Source organism: Podarcis raffonei, chromosome 6, assembly GCF_027172205.1.
Source record: "Podarcis raffonei isolate rPodRaf1 chromosome 6, rPodRaf1.pri, whole genome shotgun sequence".
NCBI classification, from domain to species: Eukaryota; Metazoa; Chordata; class Lepidosauria; order Squamata; family Lacertidae; genus Podarcis; species Podarcis raffonei.
This window is the reverse complement of record NC_070607.1, coordinates 47,973,225-47,990,545: the sequence shown is the minus strand read 5'-3', so window position 1 is coordinate 47,990,545 and position 17,321 is coordinate 47,973,225. Positions and strand designations below refer to the sequence as shown.

The window sequence follows — 17,321 nt, the reverse complement described above, 5'->3', positions numbered from 1 at the left end:
TTTAAAAGAGTCCATGATACTTATCTACTACACCTATAGGTATCTGCACTGGTGTCTGTTATCATCTAGGCTGCTTTCTGTTATGCAGTGTTCTATGCATGCCTTAGTTGCTTATTTGTAATGAAATCAGTCTACTACTTCATGCTGTGCAGTTGCAGTAATTGTAAAGGTGTGTGCTGTCCCTTTGGCTGAAATATGCTATATGATATGTTTTTAAATGCTCTTTAACCTTTATTGTCCATTTATAATATGAATGGATGTTTACTGTTTTCTCTAAAATGGTAGGGTACTAACTGGATTTGTTTACTGCTTTTTATGTATCTATCTTAATGAATTTATGGCAAGAATATATTTATAGTATAACATGACTGTGATTGTACCTTGCTTCTAATAAGGTTGCTGGTGTGAAATTAGCATGAAAATACCTTGGAATTCTAACTTTGTTTCCCTTAATGGGTTATAGTTACAGTTTTTTGGTTTTTTTCTAAATAAAGTAGAATATTTTGCTATTAGAAAGTAGATTGAAACCTTTCTTGTCGTAAACACAGGGAATTTGATGCAGACCATTCTCACCAGAGTGTTGCTCGGCCAACGATCCTGCTGGTGGAGAACACAAGGAGCTGATTTTTGCAGATTCCTCTCCCACCGGCCTTCAGTGCCACCTCACATGCTGTTCCAGAGTGTATGGGGGGCCCATTGGAACAGTTTGGGAGCCTTCTCCACCAACAGGATTCCTCTGCTAGGTTAAAAGCCTGCCATGGACGGAAGAATCCTTTTCTGTATATAGAAGGTGAAGTCTGGATCCAACCCATGAAATTTTATGAACCTAGAGATTTCTTGAAAAGTCTCTTCAGATCGTAGCTTGTCTGTGAGTGATGAGGGAACAGTAGATTTTTTTAAAAAAGTGTCTAATTAAGCAATAAATATGACATCTTTCAAATTAAGGAAATTTGGCCATAATTTGTGTTGCAATAATAACTTGAGCATTTTATGGCTGCAGCCCTGAGCATTTTTATTAGGAAATAAGTTGCACTTAACTTAGGACTTCTCCTTCTGAGTAAACAACCAAGATAAGTCTGAAGTTATATATCAAGAAGTTAGTGCATACGTAATTTACCCATCAAAATTTATCCTGTTCTCTTTTGGCTTTTGTTTCAGAATCTTGCAGCGGAACCAATTTCTTTGCGCTGCAGGAAGCTTAGTAACCCTGATATAGCTGGTTCAGCTGGCAAAAGTAAGATCCATCGTCAACTGAGTCAAGATGACTGCAAGCTTCGGAGAGGTAGTTTGGCCAGCTCATTGTCAGGTAAAGTTTTGTTCAATTCACCAAATTGCTTAGAGGTTTCTTCAGTTAAGCAAATTAATGGTACAGAGAAGTTCAAACTGTATATTTACCTGGGCAAGAATTTCTTTGTTTTGGTTGTGGGTAAAGATTGTTAAAAATGTATTATCTAAGGCTGTTGCATTAAAAGTATTTTTGATCGCTCTGTGTGAAAATTATTGTATAATGAACTAATGAGCCACCAAGTGAAGACGGTTTTGCTTTGCTTTTTTCGTTAAAGGAAAGCAGTTGCTTCCTTTATCCACTAGTATGCATAGCGGAGTGGGCCAGGCAGCATGGCAGCCATCTGGAGAATCATCCAATTTGGTCCGCATGAGGAACCAGTCATTGGGACAGTCTGCTCCTTCACTTACAGCTGGATTGGTAAGTTTTGATGCACTTTACAATTTCACTAGCAAAGTTTTGTTTTTTGTTTTTAAGAAGAGGATGACTTGCTTTTAGATCTGTCACCATTTTGATTGTTCCTCTCATCTTTTCATTATCAAATTTATACTTGATTTATATACATCTTGTGTTGCTACCCATGGACTAATCCCAAGAGTGGTCAGTCCGCTCTCAGCCATGAAGCTCATTGGTTGACCTTGGGCCAATCGCTGTCTCTTAGCCTAACATACTTCACAGAATTGCTGTGAAGTCAAAATGGGGAGGGGGGGAAACCATGTATGCCACCTTGAATTCCTGGATGTAACATGGAATATAAATTAAATCAATAAAATAAACTGCTTTTGTAGGATGGGGCTTGTAGGGATGAACAACCTCCATACCAGATGCAGATTACATTTTACAATCATTGTCCTTAGACACCCGATGGATCTTGGAAGAATTGGTCTGGTCCTCACATTAAATGTGGATTAGGCTCTTGGGCAGTCTAGGATTTAAGAGGCCTATACTTTTGTGCAAGGCGGTAGCAATAGTCTGGTCATTTTGCAGTGAATAATGCCCTCCCTGGCATGCCTCTTCCCACTTCTTTCTTTCTTTTTAATATACAACCTCTAAGTGCAGCTTACAACAATTAAAACTGTAAAATACAATAATATTTCAGATATAAAATATAATGAAAATAGATATAAGTACAGCACATGAAACAGGAATCATTTTTAAAAGAAAATTATCCAGTAAAACACAAGCTTGTCCAAACAGTAAAATAAAAGCTTTGCCATAGGGTAAAACACTAAGAGAGGGGGCAAAGAGAGGGGGCGAAGAGCTCCGCCATTTAGGTTACTTACCAGATGTCTAAGAGCATGTCATTCACATGGATGTGTTCACAACATGAATGACATTTTTGTGATGGCTAGACTTCATGGAAAAATTAGGTTTGAGACAGCAATTAGACTGATTTGTGAGGCTAGTTTTGCCCTGGTGTGTAATATTATGTGCACCAGGTTTGCTTGCCTAATTCTGATAGAAACAATATTGGTGCTAGCGCAGACTCTGAAAGGACCTGTTTGGAATAGGTTTAATTTTGGTGGACCCACTAGCATGCTGGAAAATATATAATGTATTTAGGAGTTTGCTGGCACTTGTACTTATTTGTGAGCTCATGATGCATTCTGTTAAATAATGCATGCCTCACTGGTGGCTATTAAACTTAATGATAATAATTTTGGGGATTTAGGTATGATCTAGCCATTTAAGATAGGTAAATTGACAGTAACAGTATAAGGGGCTGTACTTCTTGGAACACTGGATGGATTGGTGTTAAATAATTGGGGCTATAGGGAAGAATCAAACATTGCATGAATGGACTTCTGCTTTTGCAGTGAGTCTTCAAATCCTCTTGTATCCTAATTCTCTGGATCATATTTGGAGGGGGTGCAGTTGGAGGGGAAGTTCCATTGTGCTTGTGGAAGTTGTTTTGTGTGCACAATGATTTAGTGCCAAAAAGCTTTTATTGGTCCAGATTTTTTTTGTCTTTGATTGAGTGTATCAAATAATTGTCTTACTACTTCATGTATATACTGTATTTTCTACAAATGCGTTGTATTCTAAGTGGTTCATAGAAAATAAAATGACAACTTGAGTATCCAAAAGTAAAGAAACACACACAAGTATATATCTTTTTTATATTTACTTTGACAGTTTTGGATTAAATGAAAAATAGGATTTAAATTGTTGATCTCCTCTATTCATAGGGTGGATCCTCATGTTCTTATTCCAGTGGGTAGCATGTTAGCCTGCAGCAGCAAATATGAGAAAGAGTCTTCTTGCAGTTTAAAGATTTACAAAGTTCTTTAAGCTGTCACAATACACTTGTAAGATCTTTTTATATAAGACTGGGTGTAATCCAGCATTGTATGAGCAGGCTTTTACTTGCATAATGGGACTTAACCTTCCTCTTCTCCTCACTGCATCCCCCCATTGCCCCCACAGAAAGAAAAATCTTCTCCAAAGCTAAGTAGTCATAGAGGGCTACAGGGAAGGAGAAGAAAGTGAAGCTCAATTGTGCATGTAGAAGTCTGTTCTACTCTTGTATGTGTAGCACAGGATACAATTCCTGCACATTTAATGCTTTTGAAAACAGGTTGAGTATAATTCTTATAAAAAAGGTTGCATACTCTCAGTTCTTTTAAAAACATTTTGCACCTATAGGCATTATTAAAAGACATTTTAAAGTATGAACATGGCAATTCACCACAAGTTGTCTGAGCATTATGCTATTGTGCCATCTACTGGGGGAGATTTGCCAATTTAAAGTCCAAAGACTGAAGAACATCAGAATGTTTGTCATAGAATCACGGAATTGTAGATTTGGAAGGGACTCTGAGGGTCATCTGGTCCAACCCCCTGCAGTGCAGGAATCTCGGCTAGATCATACATGAGAGAGCCATGCAACCTCTGCTTAAAATCCTCCAAGGAAGGAGAGTCCACCACCTTTTGCGGGAGTCTTCTGCACTGTCAAACAGCTCTTCCTGTCAGAAAGAAAGAGGAAATGCAGTGGCGAAGGAGAGAAACTTTCTAAGTTTATTTTAAAATTCTTCTTCCATCCTTCTTAATGACTTGGGCTGATAAGCAGTTAAAAACTGGAATGCTTAGATAATATTAAATTGATTTTGGGTGGGCTGCCTGTTTTATTATTTGCTTATGTCTTCTAATACATAATTTGAGTACATATGTGTTTTATTAGAACAGGCATCTACAACCTTCGGCCCTCCAGATGTTTTGGACTTCAATTCCCATAATCCCTGACCACTGGTCCTGTTAGCTAGGGATCATGGGAGTTGTAGGCCAAAACATCTGGACGGCCGCAGGTTGGGGATGCCTGTATTAGAGGCCACCTTGAATAGTTTATTCTCAAAGTTCTTACAGTTTTTCTATTTTGTTCTGCTTATTATCAGTGTGAGCCTTGGACTGGCTCTGCTGGTGTGCCCACACAGTCACAATCTCACTGCAGCCCTGCCCACACAGCATCTCAGTCAGCAACAATGTCATTGGTGTTGTGGGAGAAGCAGTGTGGCACTAGCTGCTGCTGCTGCTGCTGAGTTGACCTTACTGTGAGGATGGTACATAGGACAAAAGGTGGTCATGTATGTGCTGTATGAGGATGTTGTAGGTTACAGCCAGCATCTTGACTTATGCCTGGAAAATAATAGGGAGGTGGCATAGCCTGTAGGGCATCGGTGGTGTGTGATCTCTCTATGATAAATTTTCACAAGGAGGGAAGCTGCTTCATTCTGTTCCAGCCGAAGCTTCCAGACAACTGAGGACAGTCTATGGTAGAACACATGATAGTAGCCTATCCTTGAGATTATGAAAGTGTGAATGACAGTCTAATTAAGTCTTGGTTGAATAGAAAGGATTCTATCACTTGCTTTGGGAGTCCCTTTCATTTTAATAAGGAATATTTTTCCTTCGTTGCAAATTATTTTTCCTGCCTTGTAAACTACCCTGTAGGCTTTTTGTTTTCTACTAAACTCTAACAAAGCAGCTGAGGGAAATAACGGTGTATCAGTGTTTGTCTTGGCCATGGTGGGGTGACTGCGGTCTGTACAAAATCCTCTGACTTGTTCGTTTTCCTTCTTTAATATTTCACTTGCATGCTTTTTTCACATGAAACCCTTAACATAATAAAGACCCATTTATTTCTCACCTATTTGAAATTGCGAAATTGCACGCATTCCACTTAACCAATGCCCTTAGCATCAGCTAAAACAGGCCACTTCACAAGCCAGGAACATAGCAACCACACAATTTGATTTTACGGTTTCCCTCACTCTTTTTTATAACATTTCAAAGCAAAAATGAAATCAAATTCCTTGGTTCCGGGAGGAAGAAACCTGTGTGAAAGGCAACATTTCTTCCCTTTGTATATAATGGTGAGCTGTGGTAAGAAACAAACCTTGACTTACTGAGATCAAACAGCATTTGGTATGTACTGCTCAAATCACACCTACCCTGCTTCTCCCATTTCCGAGCTAGGAGGAAACAAACCACAGCACTGGCTAAGTGTTACCTATAAACCAGTGCTTGCGGCTTGTTTCTCTCCTAACAAATCAGAAGCTAAAGCCAAGATTTTGAAATTGAGCAAGTTTTTCTGGTCATGTAAACATTTGGCTTTGACTTAGAGAGACCCTGGTTTTGATCACCTAGTTGGCAATCTGGGTTTTGGCTTTCTTAAATCACTAGGTCTTGAAGCAGCAAGACCTTTCATTAAAGAAAGTCACTTTCTCAGCATGGACAAACCTTGCAGCTTCTTCAATAGGTAACGTACAAGGTGATATTCCCCATTGCTTAATTTAAAATGAAGGTTATGTTGCTTTGAAAGTTTTAGGAAGTGATGGCTGTAACTACAAGCTCCCAAATACCTTCAGCTTCTCCTTCCATGCTCCACCCCGTTTCTCTTAAGAAGTGCCAACTAGTGGTGGCGGAGAATTCACCCTCAGTTCCGTAGGTGGTGCTTTATGACCTCGACGCAGATATCTTATTGACAGCTTTGTATGGATATATGTTTGATGAGAATCAGAGTAGGTCAACCTGAATTACCAGGTGAAAATACCTCTATTTTGTTGTACTTCTCTTCTGTTGAGATATAATACAGTGGAACCTCTACTCACGACCACAGTCCATTCTGCAGGCCCATCCTTACGGCGAATCAGGTCGCTGGGAGAGGCACCGTTGTGCTCAGGTGCAGGTGGTGATTGCCCGCTTCTGCTCAGGCGCAAACGGCAGCAAACCCGCCAGTTACTTCCGGGTTTGCCGTGGTCACAGCTTGAAACGTCCGCGAGTGGAGGTGGTTGTAAGTAGAGGTTCTGCTGTAGAGGTTTCTTATATCATGTTGCCTGTCCTGTCCTGGCAAGAATAATTTTTTATATGGCGGGTTCTTTGACCTTCTCTTAGTACTTACCTGGTATTCCCAGATTATATAAGAATGTTCAAAGTTAATTGAAACTTCTGTTAGTAAATCAATTGCTTCTCCTTCAAAAAGCTGGAAGAATTGAGAATGCTTGTCTTAGAGGCGCTTAAGGTGAGCTGTATTCCACACGATGTTAAGCATTTTCAGAGGGTGGTATGTGTTGGAAAAAGCACATCGTGACTCACCTAAATATAGCTTAAATCGACTTACTGTGACTATAGTTCTTTGATGCACAGTTACTTCTTTTAAAAGCAAAACTACAACCATCCTGGTTCAAAATGTTGTCCAGTTGTAACCCAGCATAGACAATCACCTGCTCCTTGATTGAAACTATCATGCAAACTTTAGAGTTACTCTATGCATAGTGTTTCTATGCATAGAGAACAAACACAACTGCAAAATAAACAGTAGATCGTAGATGGTTCAATATTAAAATTTTCATATTCTTCAGCACAGGGCAGTTGTTGCTATATGACAAAATAATTAAAATTAACTTACAATAAAATGCTGGCTATTAGTTCTAATAAAACACAGTCTCAGCAGACAGATTGTAGAGCTTGTACCCCAGATAGATATAGATAGATAGATAGATAGATAGATAGATAGATAGATAGATGATAGATGGAGGTGACAGACAATTTGAGGGAAACTGGATAGGGAAGCAGTATTCTCAACTCTATGTTACAGTTTTAAGGCACAACTGCATCTCTGGTAGAAATATTTGAGCCAAATTTGCTGTTTTACAAGGACATCCTCAGCTCTTTGTGATGAGCAATGGTTATGGAAGGGTAATTATCTTGAGTACAAAAAAAGTAAATTACTCTTCAATGCCTTTTAGTACAAATGTTTAAAATGAATATACTTTAAGAGGCGATTCTGCACACAGTTATTTGTATGATGATAATTATAGGGAAGATAATTATGCACAGTAGCAGGCTATACCCAGAGTGTGGCAGTAGCTGATAGTTTATTATTCTGTGTTAACTAGTAAATAGCTCTGGAAGGAATAGTAATTTGCAGGAGGCATCCACCTTGTATACACATGCAGAATGCTTGTACATTCGGTTGATTATTAAGCAGTTAGATTTGGTGAAAGATGTTATGTTGGCACACATTCCATTTAGCACAGTATTCATCACTGCCTTGTTTTGTGGTAGAAATGTTAACTTCTTTTGCAAAGAGTTGTTTAGTCTTTAAATAAGCTTCTCTCGTTTCTGGATGTCCTCAACAGCTAACACAAAATTTCTAAAAGAACTTGAATGCTTGCCATATATTTTGAAGCATGTCAGGTTAGGGGCTACTCAACCAAATGTAAATGCATGGAACTTGTCTTATGATAATTGGTAGTCATCTGCTGTCAGCTGGAATGATTGCAGTTCTCATTATCCTCAAATGTGTTTTTTGTTTTTTTATCCAAGAGCTTGTTGAATTGATTTTGGCACGCAGACTCTGCTTTCTTTCTGACAGCAGCCCTATTGTGAGTGTAAAGTGAGAAACTGCTGGAGAGTGCTTGGCAAGCATGATTCTTATTATTCTAACTTGAAAGTATTTCATAAAGGAGGATTCAGAATGTTAGGTCAGTGGGTTGCAATCCGTCCCCTCAAAGCATGAGTATCTTGTGAGTCTGATTTCAGCTTGCTCTTTTTTTATATTGGAAGCTTTAATCTTTCGCCCTTGATGTCCTGTTGAACAGCTTTTTTAAAAGAGCCTATTCCACTCCTGACATTCTTTTTTGCTATGTTGGAGAAATTCAATATTATTTTTGCTATTCTGAAGAATTAATATGGAAACATCAGGAAGCACTTCGGAAAAGTTAAGGTCCCTGTTGACTCTTAAATTCCTTCTTTCTCTAAAACGAGTTCTAACTTATGTAAGTAATATAAAATGAACTGATTCTGCTTTGCTAGTTTCTGAGGCCTAATTCAAATTTTAGGACACTTGCCGTTGAACTCGTTGTTGACCAAATATGTGGACCAAATATCAGTTGGGGAATTTCGTTTTGGGTGTGCAACACTGCTTTACTATGCATATTAGTGTTCACTGGGGCTTACTCCCCTAGTAGGTGTATTCAAGATTGCAACCTAAAAATAACTTTTGGAACTCAAAGTTTATTGGTAGTTTTAGTGGACCTCAATAGATTTAGATTAGTATAACTCATTGCTGTGTTTAGTTCAGAAAAGTATAGTGATATTTTATTATTAAGTCACAATAGCCTTCTTCAAGCATCCATAGAATCAAAAACCTCCAAGGAAGGAGAGTTCACTACCTTCCAAGGGATGGTTGTGAGGATAAAAGCAATAGGCTTGGATTTCTTAGCCTGAGAGCACTTACATTCATTCAAAGCATTCATACTCTGCCCTTCATTTGGAAGGATTCCCAGAGCAGCTTACAGATTATTAAAAACAATACAGTTCCTTTCTCTCAGAACAGAAATGACACAAAAGGAAAAGGGGATGGGGAAGAAAGGGAAACATGGGCATCAAATTTTTGATGTTACAAAGTTTTTTATAATGATCAGCTTGTGGGCTGCTCATAGTTCCACTCCTTTCAAAAACAGGCTTTCGTGGTTCCTGAGAAATAGAACAGTGACCTTTAACCTTCCAGGAAATGGCTGTAATGCAGCCGTACATGGCAGATCTTACAGAGTTGGGGTTTGACCTCCTAGGCCCAGAGGCGTAGGAAAGGGGGGCGGGGGGCGATCCGTCCCAGGTGCCATCATGGAGGGGGGGTGACAAATTATCAAGGAACAATTACTGCCCTGCTAGGGCAGTTCATAAATTATTATTTTTTAAATGCCTGTTCCAAAGGTCTTATCTTATCTAGGGATTATATAGCTATATATGAAATTTCATGCACATCAGTTAATATCTTGACCCTCCTCCATGAAAATAGCTGTTTACTTGGCCGTTTTCCTGTGTCGTGAAGGCTGAAATTTCAATTCAGTGGAGCAGGGTCAAAATTTATCTTTTCCCCCACCTCCAGGGAAAAACAGAAGAGGGATGGCCATTGGTCAGGGATGGTCTAGTTGAGATTCCTGCATTGCCCCAGGGGTTTGGCTTGATGAGCCTCACGGGTCCCTTCCAACTCTACATTTCTCTGGTCCAGGCTTGTGCAGAGTTTTAGGTACAAGTTGGATGCAAGGGGTGCATCCCATCTTATGCACCATCGGCTCGGGAATAAGTCCCACTATTCACAATGAGCCTAGATTGCTGCTGTGCAGTCCTGTTTTTTAAATAAATGTTTTCCTTTTCAGATAATACAGAGCATGGTGAAATCACAATAAATAAAACCTCCCCTTCAGTAATTTCAAGCACTACTACAGGTTCCACATAATATCTGTACTGCATTGTTTACTGTGATAGCACCTACACTTTGGAACTCCCCGCCTATTGCAACAAAGCACGTGCCTTTGCTAGACTGTTTTTGGGCACCTGCTAAAAGCATTCTTCTTTAGGCAAGCACACCTAGATGTTTGGGAAGTTGAAGTAATTTTAATCTTAATATTTTAGCTTTTGTATGTCTTAGAGTAGCTTGTTAATTTTTCTTGATTTTACTGCTGTGGTGTTTTTTCATTTTTTGTCTTGGTAAACTGCTTTGCAGGTTTTTTGAAATAAATTTTATTAAATAAACAAACAATAAATATTGTATAAATAAAATAACACAAGCCAAAACACAATCCATCCTGTAGATTTAAGTAGCTGTCCATAGTCGCCTACTTGTTATCAGAGGCCCAGAATCCACATTCCTTTGTAAGAAAATATGAAATAACGTAAAACCATTTTTGCAGGCAAAAAAAAACAAAAACAAAACAAAAAACAAAACAATGTGTGTGTGTGTTGGGGGGTATGATAAGAAATTTTCTGCACCGGTTACCACCTGACCTTCCTACGCCTCTGCCTAGGCCTAGCTGGAATCTGCTAGTTTCTTGCTAGTCGCACTCTGTCAGATAGGCTCAAGGGAGCCCATTGCCAACATCCCCACCCCACCCCAAGCATATGTTGTTGTTTTTAAAGCACAGTTCCTGCCCTGTGTTCCCTTTCCTATAGTGAGATGAAAATTTCTTGTCAGTGGAGCATTTTTTTGTTAAGATATCAAATGATGCAATTATAAATGAATACCCTTTTCACTAGAGCTGCAGCTGTGCAGTTGAATCCTGGGTCTTTACTTGGAAGTAAGTCCCACTCTATTTAATGGGGCCATACTCCTAGGCAAGTGTGCATAAGATTGCAGCTTTAGTTGATTGCGGCTGAATGCAGAATGAAAGCTAAATATATTCTTCCATTTTTGGTTGCATTTATTTTTTTCTGATGCTATAAAAATCTTTAAAAGCAGCTGTCCTTTCCCCCGCTGAAAAATATGCCTAAATACATTTCTGCTGAAATCTTTGATTCTTGTGCAGATTTAATCAGTACACTGATGTTGTCTTCAGTCCTTAGACAGGAGTAAGCATCTTTGAACTGTATAGTTTTACTTCTGAGTAAACATACATAGGATTGCAATAATTCTTTGATTAATTTTTTCTTAAATTGTAGTGCTAGTTTGCTGTGTTTTAAGTATACCCTAGTATACAATTTGCAGGCCCAGCAATCCAGAATAAAAAGCCATTGTCTGAAGCGGGTTTGCAAACCATTATTTGATGTGATGTCTGAATTGACAGACCATAGTTAAAATATTTGCTTAGCCTTCAGACTCCGAGTTGAGTTGATGGAACAGAATGCTGTGAGAACTCTGCTTGGTATTTTCGGGTTGCACATTGCGCCAAACCCGGAAGTACCAGAACAGGTTTCGGCTCTCACGCATGCGCAGAAGCGCCGAATCGCGACCCGCGCGTGTGCAGATGTGGTGCTGCGGGTTGCAAATGTGCCTCCCGCATGGATCATGTTCGCAACCCCAGCGTCCACTGTATTTAGTTATGCCTTAGGATCTCTGCCATTATTGAATAATGCTGAGCATTTTCAGCTAGCTCTTAAGATTAAAGATCAATATTAGCTGAAAATTGACAGCACTGCCAATTTGGTAATTACCTGACTACTTTTAACTTTCAGATTTTTTTTTGTTTTTTTGTTTTCATGAAACTCTGCCAAGAAGCTTTCAAATGTATTCCCCACCTGCCTCAGCAAAAAATAATAAGTTGCTTTACTTTAAGCTTCATGCTGAATAAATGTGGAATAAGGTCTCGCATATTCTTAAACAAATTAATATTTATATTATAGCTTTATTTTGTTTGGTCTTGACAGTTCTTGCTTCAAATATTTTATCAAAATGGTTTTGAATTACACATTGCATTCAAAATGTGCAGGGAACAAAACGACAGGTTTCTTATATGTTTTGGAATAAATAAAATGGAACATACACTTTTTAAAAATAATGTCAGTGCTGACTGAGTTCATTGCATGCAATGACATCTCGGAATACCATTTTTTATCATTCAAGTAAGCCACTATATGGACAATGTGTTCGATTCAATTTGTTCATGTTTGGTGTAGGAATACACAAAAAAAGAACATGGGAAGATATAATAAAGAGGAATTCAGTGTTGTGGTCTTATGATTATTCTGTCAGTGCAAACATTTCTGCTTGCCAGATGAAACAATCTCTTCTCTCACCAGAGCTTATTTGGGTGGGGAGCTGGGACGGGGCGGGGGACAGCAGGACTTGTTGTGCTGACTGTGTTTAGTTGAATTCTTTTATCTCCTTACATTGGATTTTAAAATTTTATATTTTTGCAGTGCTTGCAGAATTTTGGAATTGATTAGCGGACACAGAACATATTAGTACAACTCACAGTGTGAAGGACACATTGGCAGTTTGCAGTGAGCTGGAGGCCACAGTTCATTTGCATAAGTTATTAATGTAATTGGGAAAGTTACAGCATGCTGGGATTTGTCACAAATCCTCTCTTGCCAGCAGAATCTTTAAGACAGCTGGAGTTATCAAGTCCTTGTACTACTAGCTGCATATGTTCGACAAAGCCAGAATCAGTACCTATAAAGCAAAATGTTGATTTTAAATAATAAAAAAACAATTTTAAGAGTCGTAAGCATTTTCTTCAAGCTTCTCTGACTAGAAATGTTGCTAAAGTTCTCTAAGGAAAAATATTAAATCTTGTTTTTTTCAGAATTTTGCAGGTAAATATTGCCCTACTGTACTGTTGGCACTTTGCAGCAATGTGTCACTGTGTAAATAACATTTTAATTTTGTAGCATATGTGCCTATACACAATGTCTAATTTTTAAATGGAAAAAATGAAAATCTTTACCACAACACATCCTTTTGCTTTTCAAAATCCTCTGTAGACAGAATCATAAAGCTGTAATCAGAGGAGATGTACCAAATAATTGCATTTCCTGTTCAGTTGCCCTTTGAGTCTTAATTGATCATTTGGGAACCACTGCTTTTATTTTGATTTGACACACAACTTATAGTACTTAGGTCAGCGTAGAGCTTTGCCTGTCAGTTGTGAACATTTGTTGCCTGAATCCTTGGCAAGGCTAGTGTCCTATCAGCAGGACTGTTTCTAACATAGGAAAAAAGGTGTGTGTATAAGCATGTAGACATGTCACAAGTTCCATGTTCTTTCTAACAGCTTATTTATTTATTTTACTTTTTCCTATCCCACCTAGTTCTCCAAAGAGACTCTAGGCTGCTAAGAAGCAGTAATGAAAACAGAATAAAACAAGCATAATCCCTTAAAAAAAAAGTCTAGTGTACACTCAGATTAATAAATTAACAATAACCAACCAGCTTAACAGTTCCAGCAGCACAGAAATAATGTAGAACTAAGGCAGCAAAAATAGCATTATTAACTGAAGGCTCCCCCTGCCCCCAAAGCCAGGTCTTCACCAACTACCTGATGGACCCTTGTTGGCAGGGAATTCCGAAGGTGTCACAGCAGAAAAGACACTACTCCTAGTTGGCACCAGCCTTGCCTCTTGAGGTCAAGGGATTTGAAGCAAGGCCCCAGATAACGACTGGAATGTGCACAGAGGACATACAGGAAAAGGCAGCTCCTGTGCTGCCACGCCCAAGCCATTAAGGGCGTTAATGGATAGTACAAAAGCAGTCAGAGGAGGTACAACTGTGGAGGTGTACAGTGGGTGTGGGCTGACTTTTGACCTGCTTGTAGCTGTGCTTGGGCTTTAACTACATGTTACAGCAGGATGACAAACATGTTTGAATGTGTAGGTCGTGCTGAATTCCTGTGAAGCAGGAGTATGATTTGAAACAGAGAATGGCGGGCTGCTGGAGCGGTTGCTGAACTCTTTCTTTCCACACCCAATCCCTGTTCCTTCCCAACCTTTTCCTCCCCAGCCATTTCCCCTTTTGATGGAACTTCAAAAATGGGGGATGGGACGGGACTGCTTTTGTGGGGAGGGTGGAAGTGCAGATGACATAATCCACTTGTTCAGCACTGTCAATTGTTCCTATCCCATTCCCCAGCTTTGTTGGATTTTCCAACACAAGGGCTTGTGCTTTTCTGTTTCATTTGCCTCTGAGATAGCTGAGATGTGACTTGCTGCTGCCTCAGCATGGATGTCTGCATATTTCGATGCCCACTATTGCTATAGATGTTGATCCCAGGCAGTGAGAGTTGCAAAAGACATGAGGTAATGTATTCTTGGATAAGCAAGTTTTACTTTATAATAGAGCATAATAATATAAGAGCAGCCAAAGGCCTGGTTCAGCATCCTGAACCAATGTGGCCAACCACATGCCTGTGGGCAGCCGGCAACAGCCCTCTTCCAACTTGTGTTCCCCGGCAACTGGTACTCAGAGGCATAGTGCTTCTGATGCTGCAGATGCTGCCTTGGCCATCATGACTAGTAACCATTGCTAGACTTATTGGATTTTATCTAATCTCATTTTAAAGCTGTCCAAGTTTGTTACCATCACCACATCTTGTGATAGCAGATTCCATAGTTTAATTGTGCACTGTGTGTAGAAGTGCCTTCCTTTTTCTGTCCTGAATCTTCCAACAGTCAGCTTCATTGGATGGCTCCAAGCTCTCTAGTATCATGTTCTCCCCCTGCATTTCTAGACTAAAATCCCCATGTGTCCCAGACCCAAATCCACAATCAGTTTTGTTGTGTGTTTTGTCCTCACCTGTTCAATCTATTATATAATATAGTAGTCCTTCATTGCACATGCTTTTTTCCTTGCATCTCCAGTTAAAAGGATATGGGCAAGCAGGATTGGGAAATGTTTCTCTTTCTGGGATCCTGGGGAGTTCCTCCAATCAATGTAGGTTTTAATGGACTTTGTGGATCATAGGTTGATCTTAAAACAATTTTAATATATTACAATCCCGAATGTTACAAATCTTCTTGAATCTGAATTCTCAGTTCTATGTAGAACAGCTTTTACATTTTGTGTGTCTGACCCTGATAAGATAGTGGCCTAATTGTAATAACATAACAGCCTGGCCATGTATGAATTTGGTTACAGCAAGGAGACACTTACATTTTTTCTTTAGGATGTTTTGGGTCCATAGTAAGGAAAAACCAGCCTAAATACCTGTGATTTATTGATTTGCTTTACAGTACTAAAGCTGTTAAATTACTATTCTACAAGCTGAAAAAATACCATTATCTAATTGGCTTTTGGTTAGGATGATGCTGATTTCTAGGTCAACGTAAAACACATGAGCATTTAAATTGGTGAGGAGCAGCTGTTCTAGAGTCCCTTTCCACATTGCCTAGCTTTAAGGATAAATATGTCACATTTTAAATTATGATAGGCTTGATAATTGAGCTTTACCTTGTTACATATACTGATGTGCAGTGCTTTGTCTGTGAGACAGATTGTTCCATCATGGTAGCAGAAATATCCATATAGACATTGATTTGATTTTTCCAGACCATTTGGCTCTAAGATGTTAATCAGAGTGGGAAGGAATGATACTCTTGAAAGTAGAATGTGCATTTAACAATATGTTTTTTTAAGTTCTTAAACACACCTGTAGTAGCATTAAAGATGTTTCTAATCGTATACTGTTAAAAATATTAATGCAAAAATATTGTTCTTAATAGCTCTAAAAAGAACATTCAGGTTTTGTACTTAATAGCTGTACCATCTCTTGGCTGCAGAGAAGGAATTCTGTGGATTGAACCCTGCTTGTTTCAATTAGCACATTTTGTTACCTGCCAGTTATAGGTACCCTCAGGTGCCTTTTCACTTGCTACATCATTTGTCTATCTGCTGTTGCTTATTATTGATTTCTAACTCCCATCATTTATAAATTTTAAGCAGTGAATGTTACAAAGCATCTTTTGCAGTCTTTCTTCCTTTTGTTAGGAAGATGAGAGTATTTCCTTCAGTCACTTAATATCTTATTCTTATAGGCTATAAATATGAGAGTCCCTGCACTCAGGTTTACTGTCTGAGAAAAATACAACACAAAAGGAAAAAGGACTTTGGAGGGAGGAGACAAAAAACAAACTCAGGCCCTAGTTACAAAGTTGAGCTATTGTAAACACAATGAAGGAGTTTGGATTCTTCTCCCTCTAGTATTCAGTGATGGTAGCTGGGGGGAGGGGCTCTTGCATGAAGCTGTATCCATGCATGATGGAGGTTGCCTGACCCCTGCTTCTCTGCTCTTCCTGGACGATTTCAGTGCTCCCACACTTTGTGTTAAAGCAGGAACTGTTATTAATGGACTTGATTTTAGGGTAGGGAGGGTGGTCACAAATAGCAGATTGCAAGCTTGGCTGAAGAGTTCTTTTCTATGAGCTATGGGGCAAAGTTGCATGGAATACAGATCTTTAATTTGCTAGTAGAAACTGAATAAATTGTGGGTTACCAAGATCAGAAGCTCAGGCTAAGGAAGGAGTGTGCCCAAGAAATACTCTGGACATTTTTTTCACATGGGCATGTTTGATTTTGTGTCCATGCAGATACAAAGCAGCTTGAGTTGTTGGCCGCTGCCTACTGATTTGGGAAGCATTTGTTGATATTAAGGTCTAGATGGATTGAATTAACATTAAAGGTCTATGGTAAAGGTCTACATTAGTATAGGAAGAGAATAACAGGTAAAGACCGAAGGGTTACCTCCAGAACCTAAACGAAGTTGATTTTCTTCAAACAAACTATATTCAGCATTAACCACAGTGTCTCAGTTTGGGAAATGCACAAACTGTATTGCTGCAAATGTGGAAGCAGAGATTTCCAGACTCTTGGCAACATGGGGGAGGAGCATGAGAATCTACTCTAAGATACCATATTTACTTGAATCTAATGCTCACCTTTTTTGGTCAAATTGCAAAAATTAAGGTGCGCATTAGATTTGATGGTGCATTACTTGAGTAAATATGGTACATTTGGTCTCAGAGGCCTGCCTCCATATACTCTCTGGAACAAGAGCTCTTGTTGCAAAAGTTCCCTCTCTGGTTGTAGTAAGTGTCTGATCCTGAGGCCAGCTGAAGTGATATTGAGCTAGAATGGGAGAAAGGAACCTGTGTCTGCTAGTCACTAGGTAACAAATCTATGGCAAAGTTTTTATTGAAGTTACAGGTAGGTAGCTGTGTTGGTCTGCCGTAGTCGAAGTGTGCATGCACACGGAAGCTCATACCAATGACAAACTTAGCTGGTCTCTAGGGTGCTACTGGAAGGAATTTTTTTTATTTTGTTTTT

General features: G+C 39.1%; 1 protein-coding gene across 3 annotated transcripts in view; it reads left to right on the top strand.

The window, feature by feature from the left end:
- Nucleotides 1–17,321, top strand: part of MAST2 (microtubule associated serine/threonine kinase 2) — a 138,804-nt gene that overhangs the window by 9,895 nt on the left and 111,588 nt on the right. For all 3 annotated transcript variants that reach the window (XM_053392560.1, XM_053392561.1, XM_053392562.1), the window contains exons 2-3: nt 1,159–1,306; nt 1,563–1,705. In XM_053392560.1, the coding sequence (XP_053248535.1) occupies nt 1,159–1,306; nt 1,563–1,705 (291 nt within the window). The remainder of the gene's footprint in view (nt 1–1,158; nt 1,307–1,562; nt 1,706–17,321) is intronic.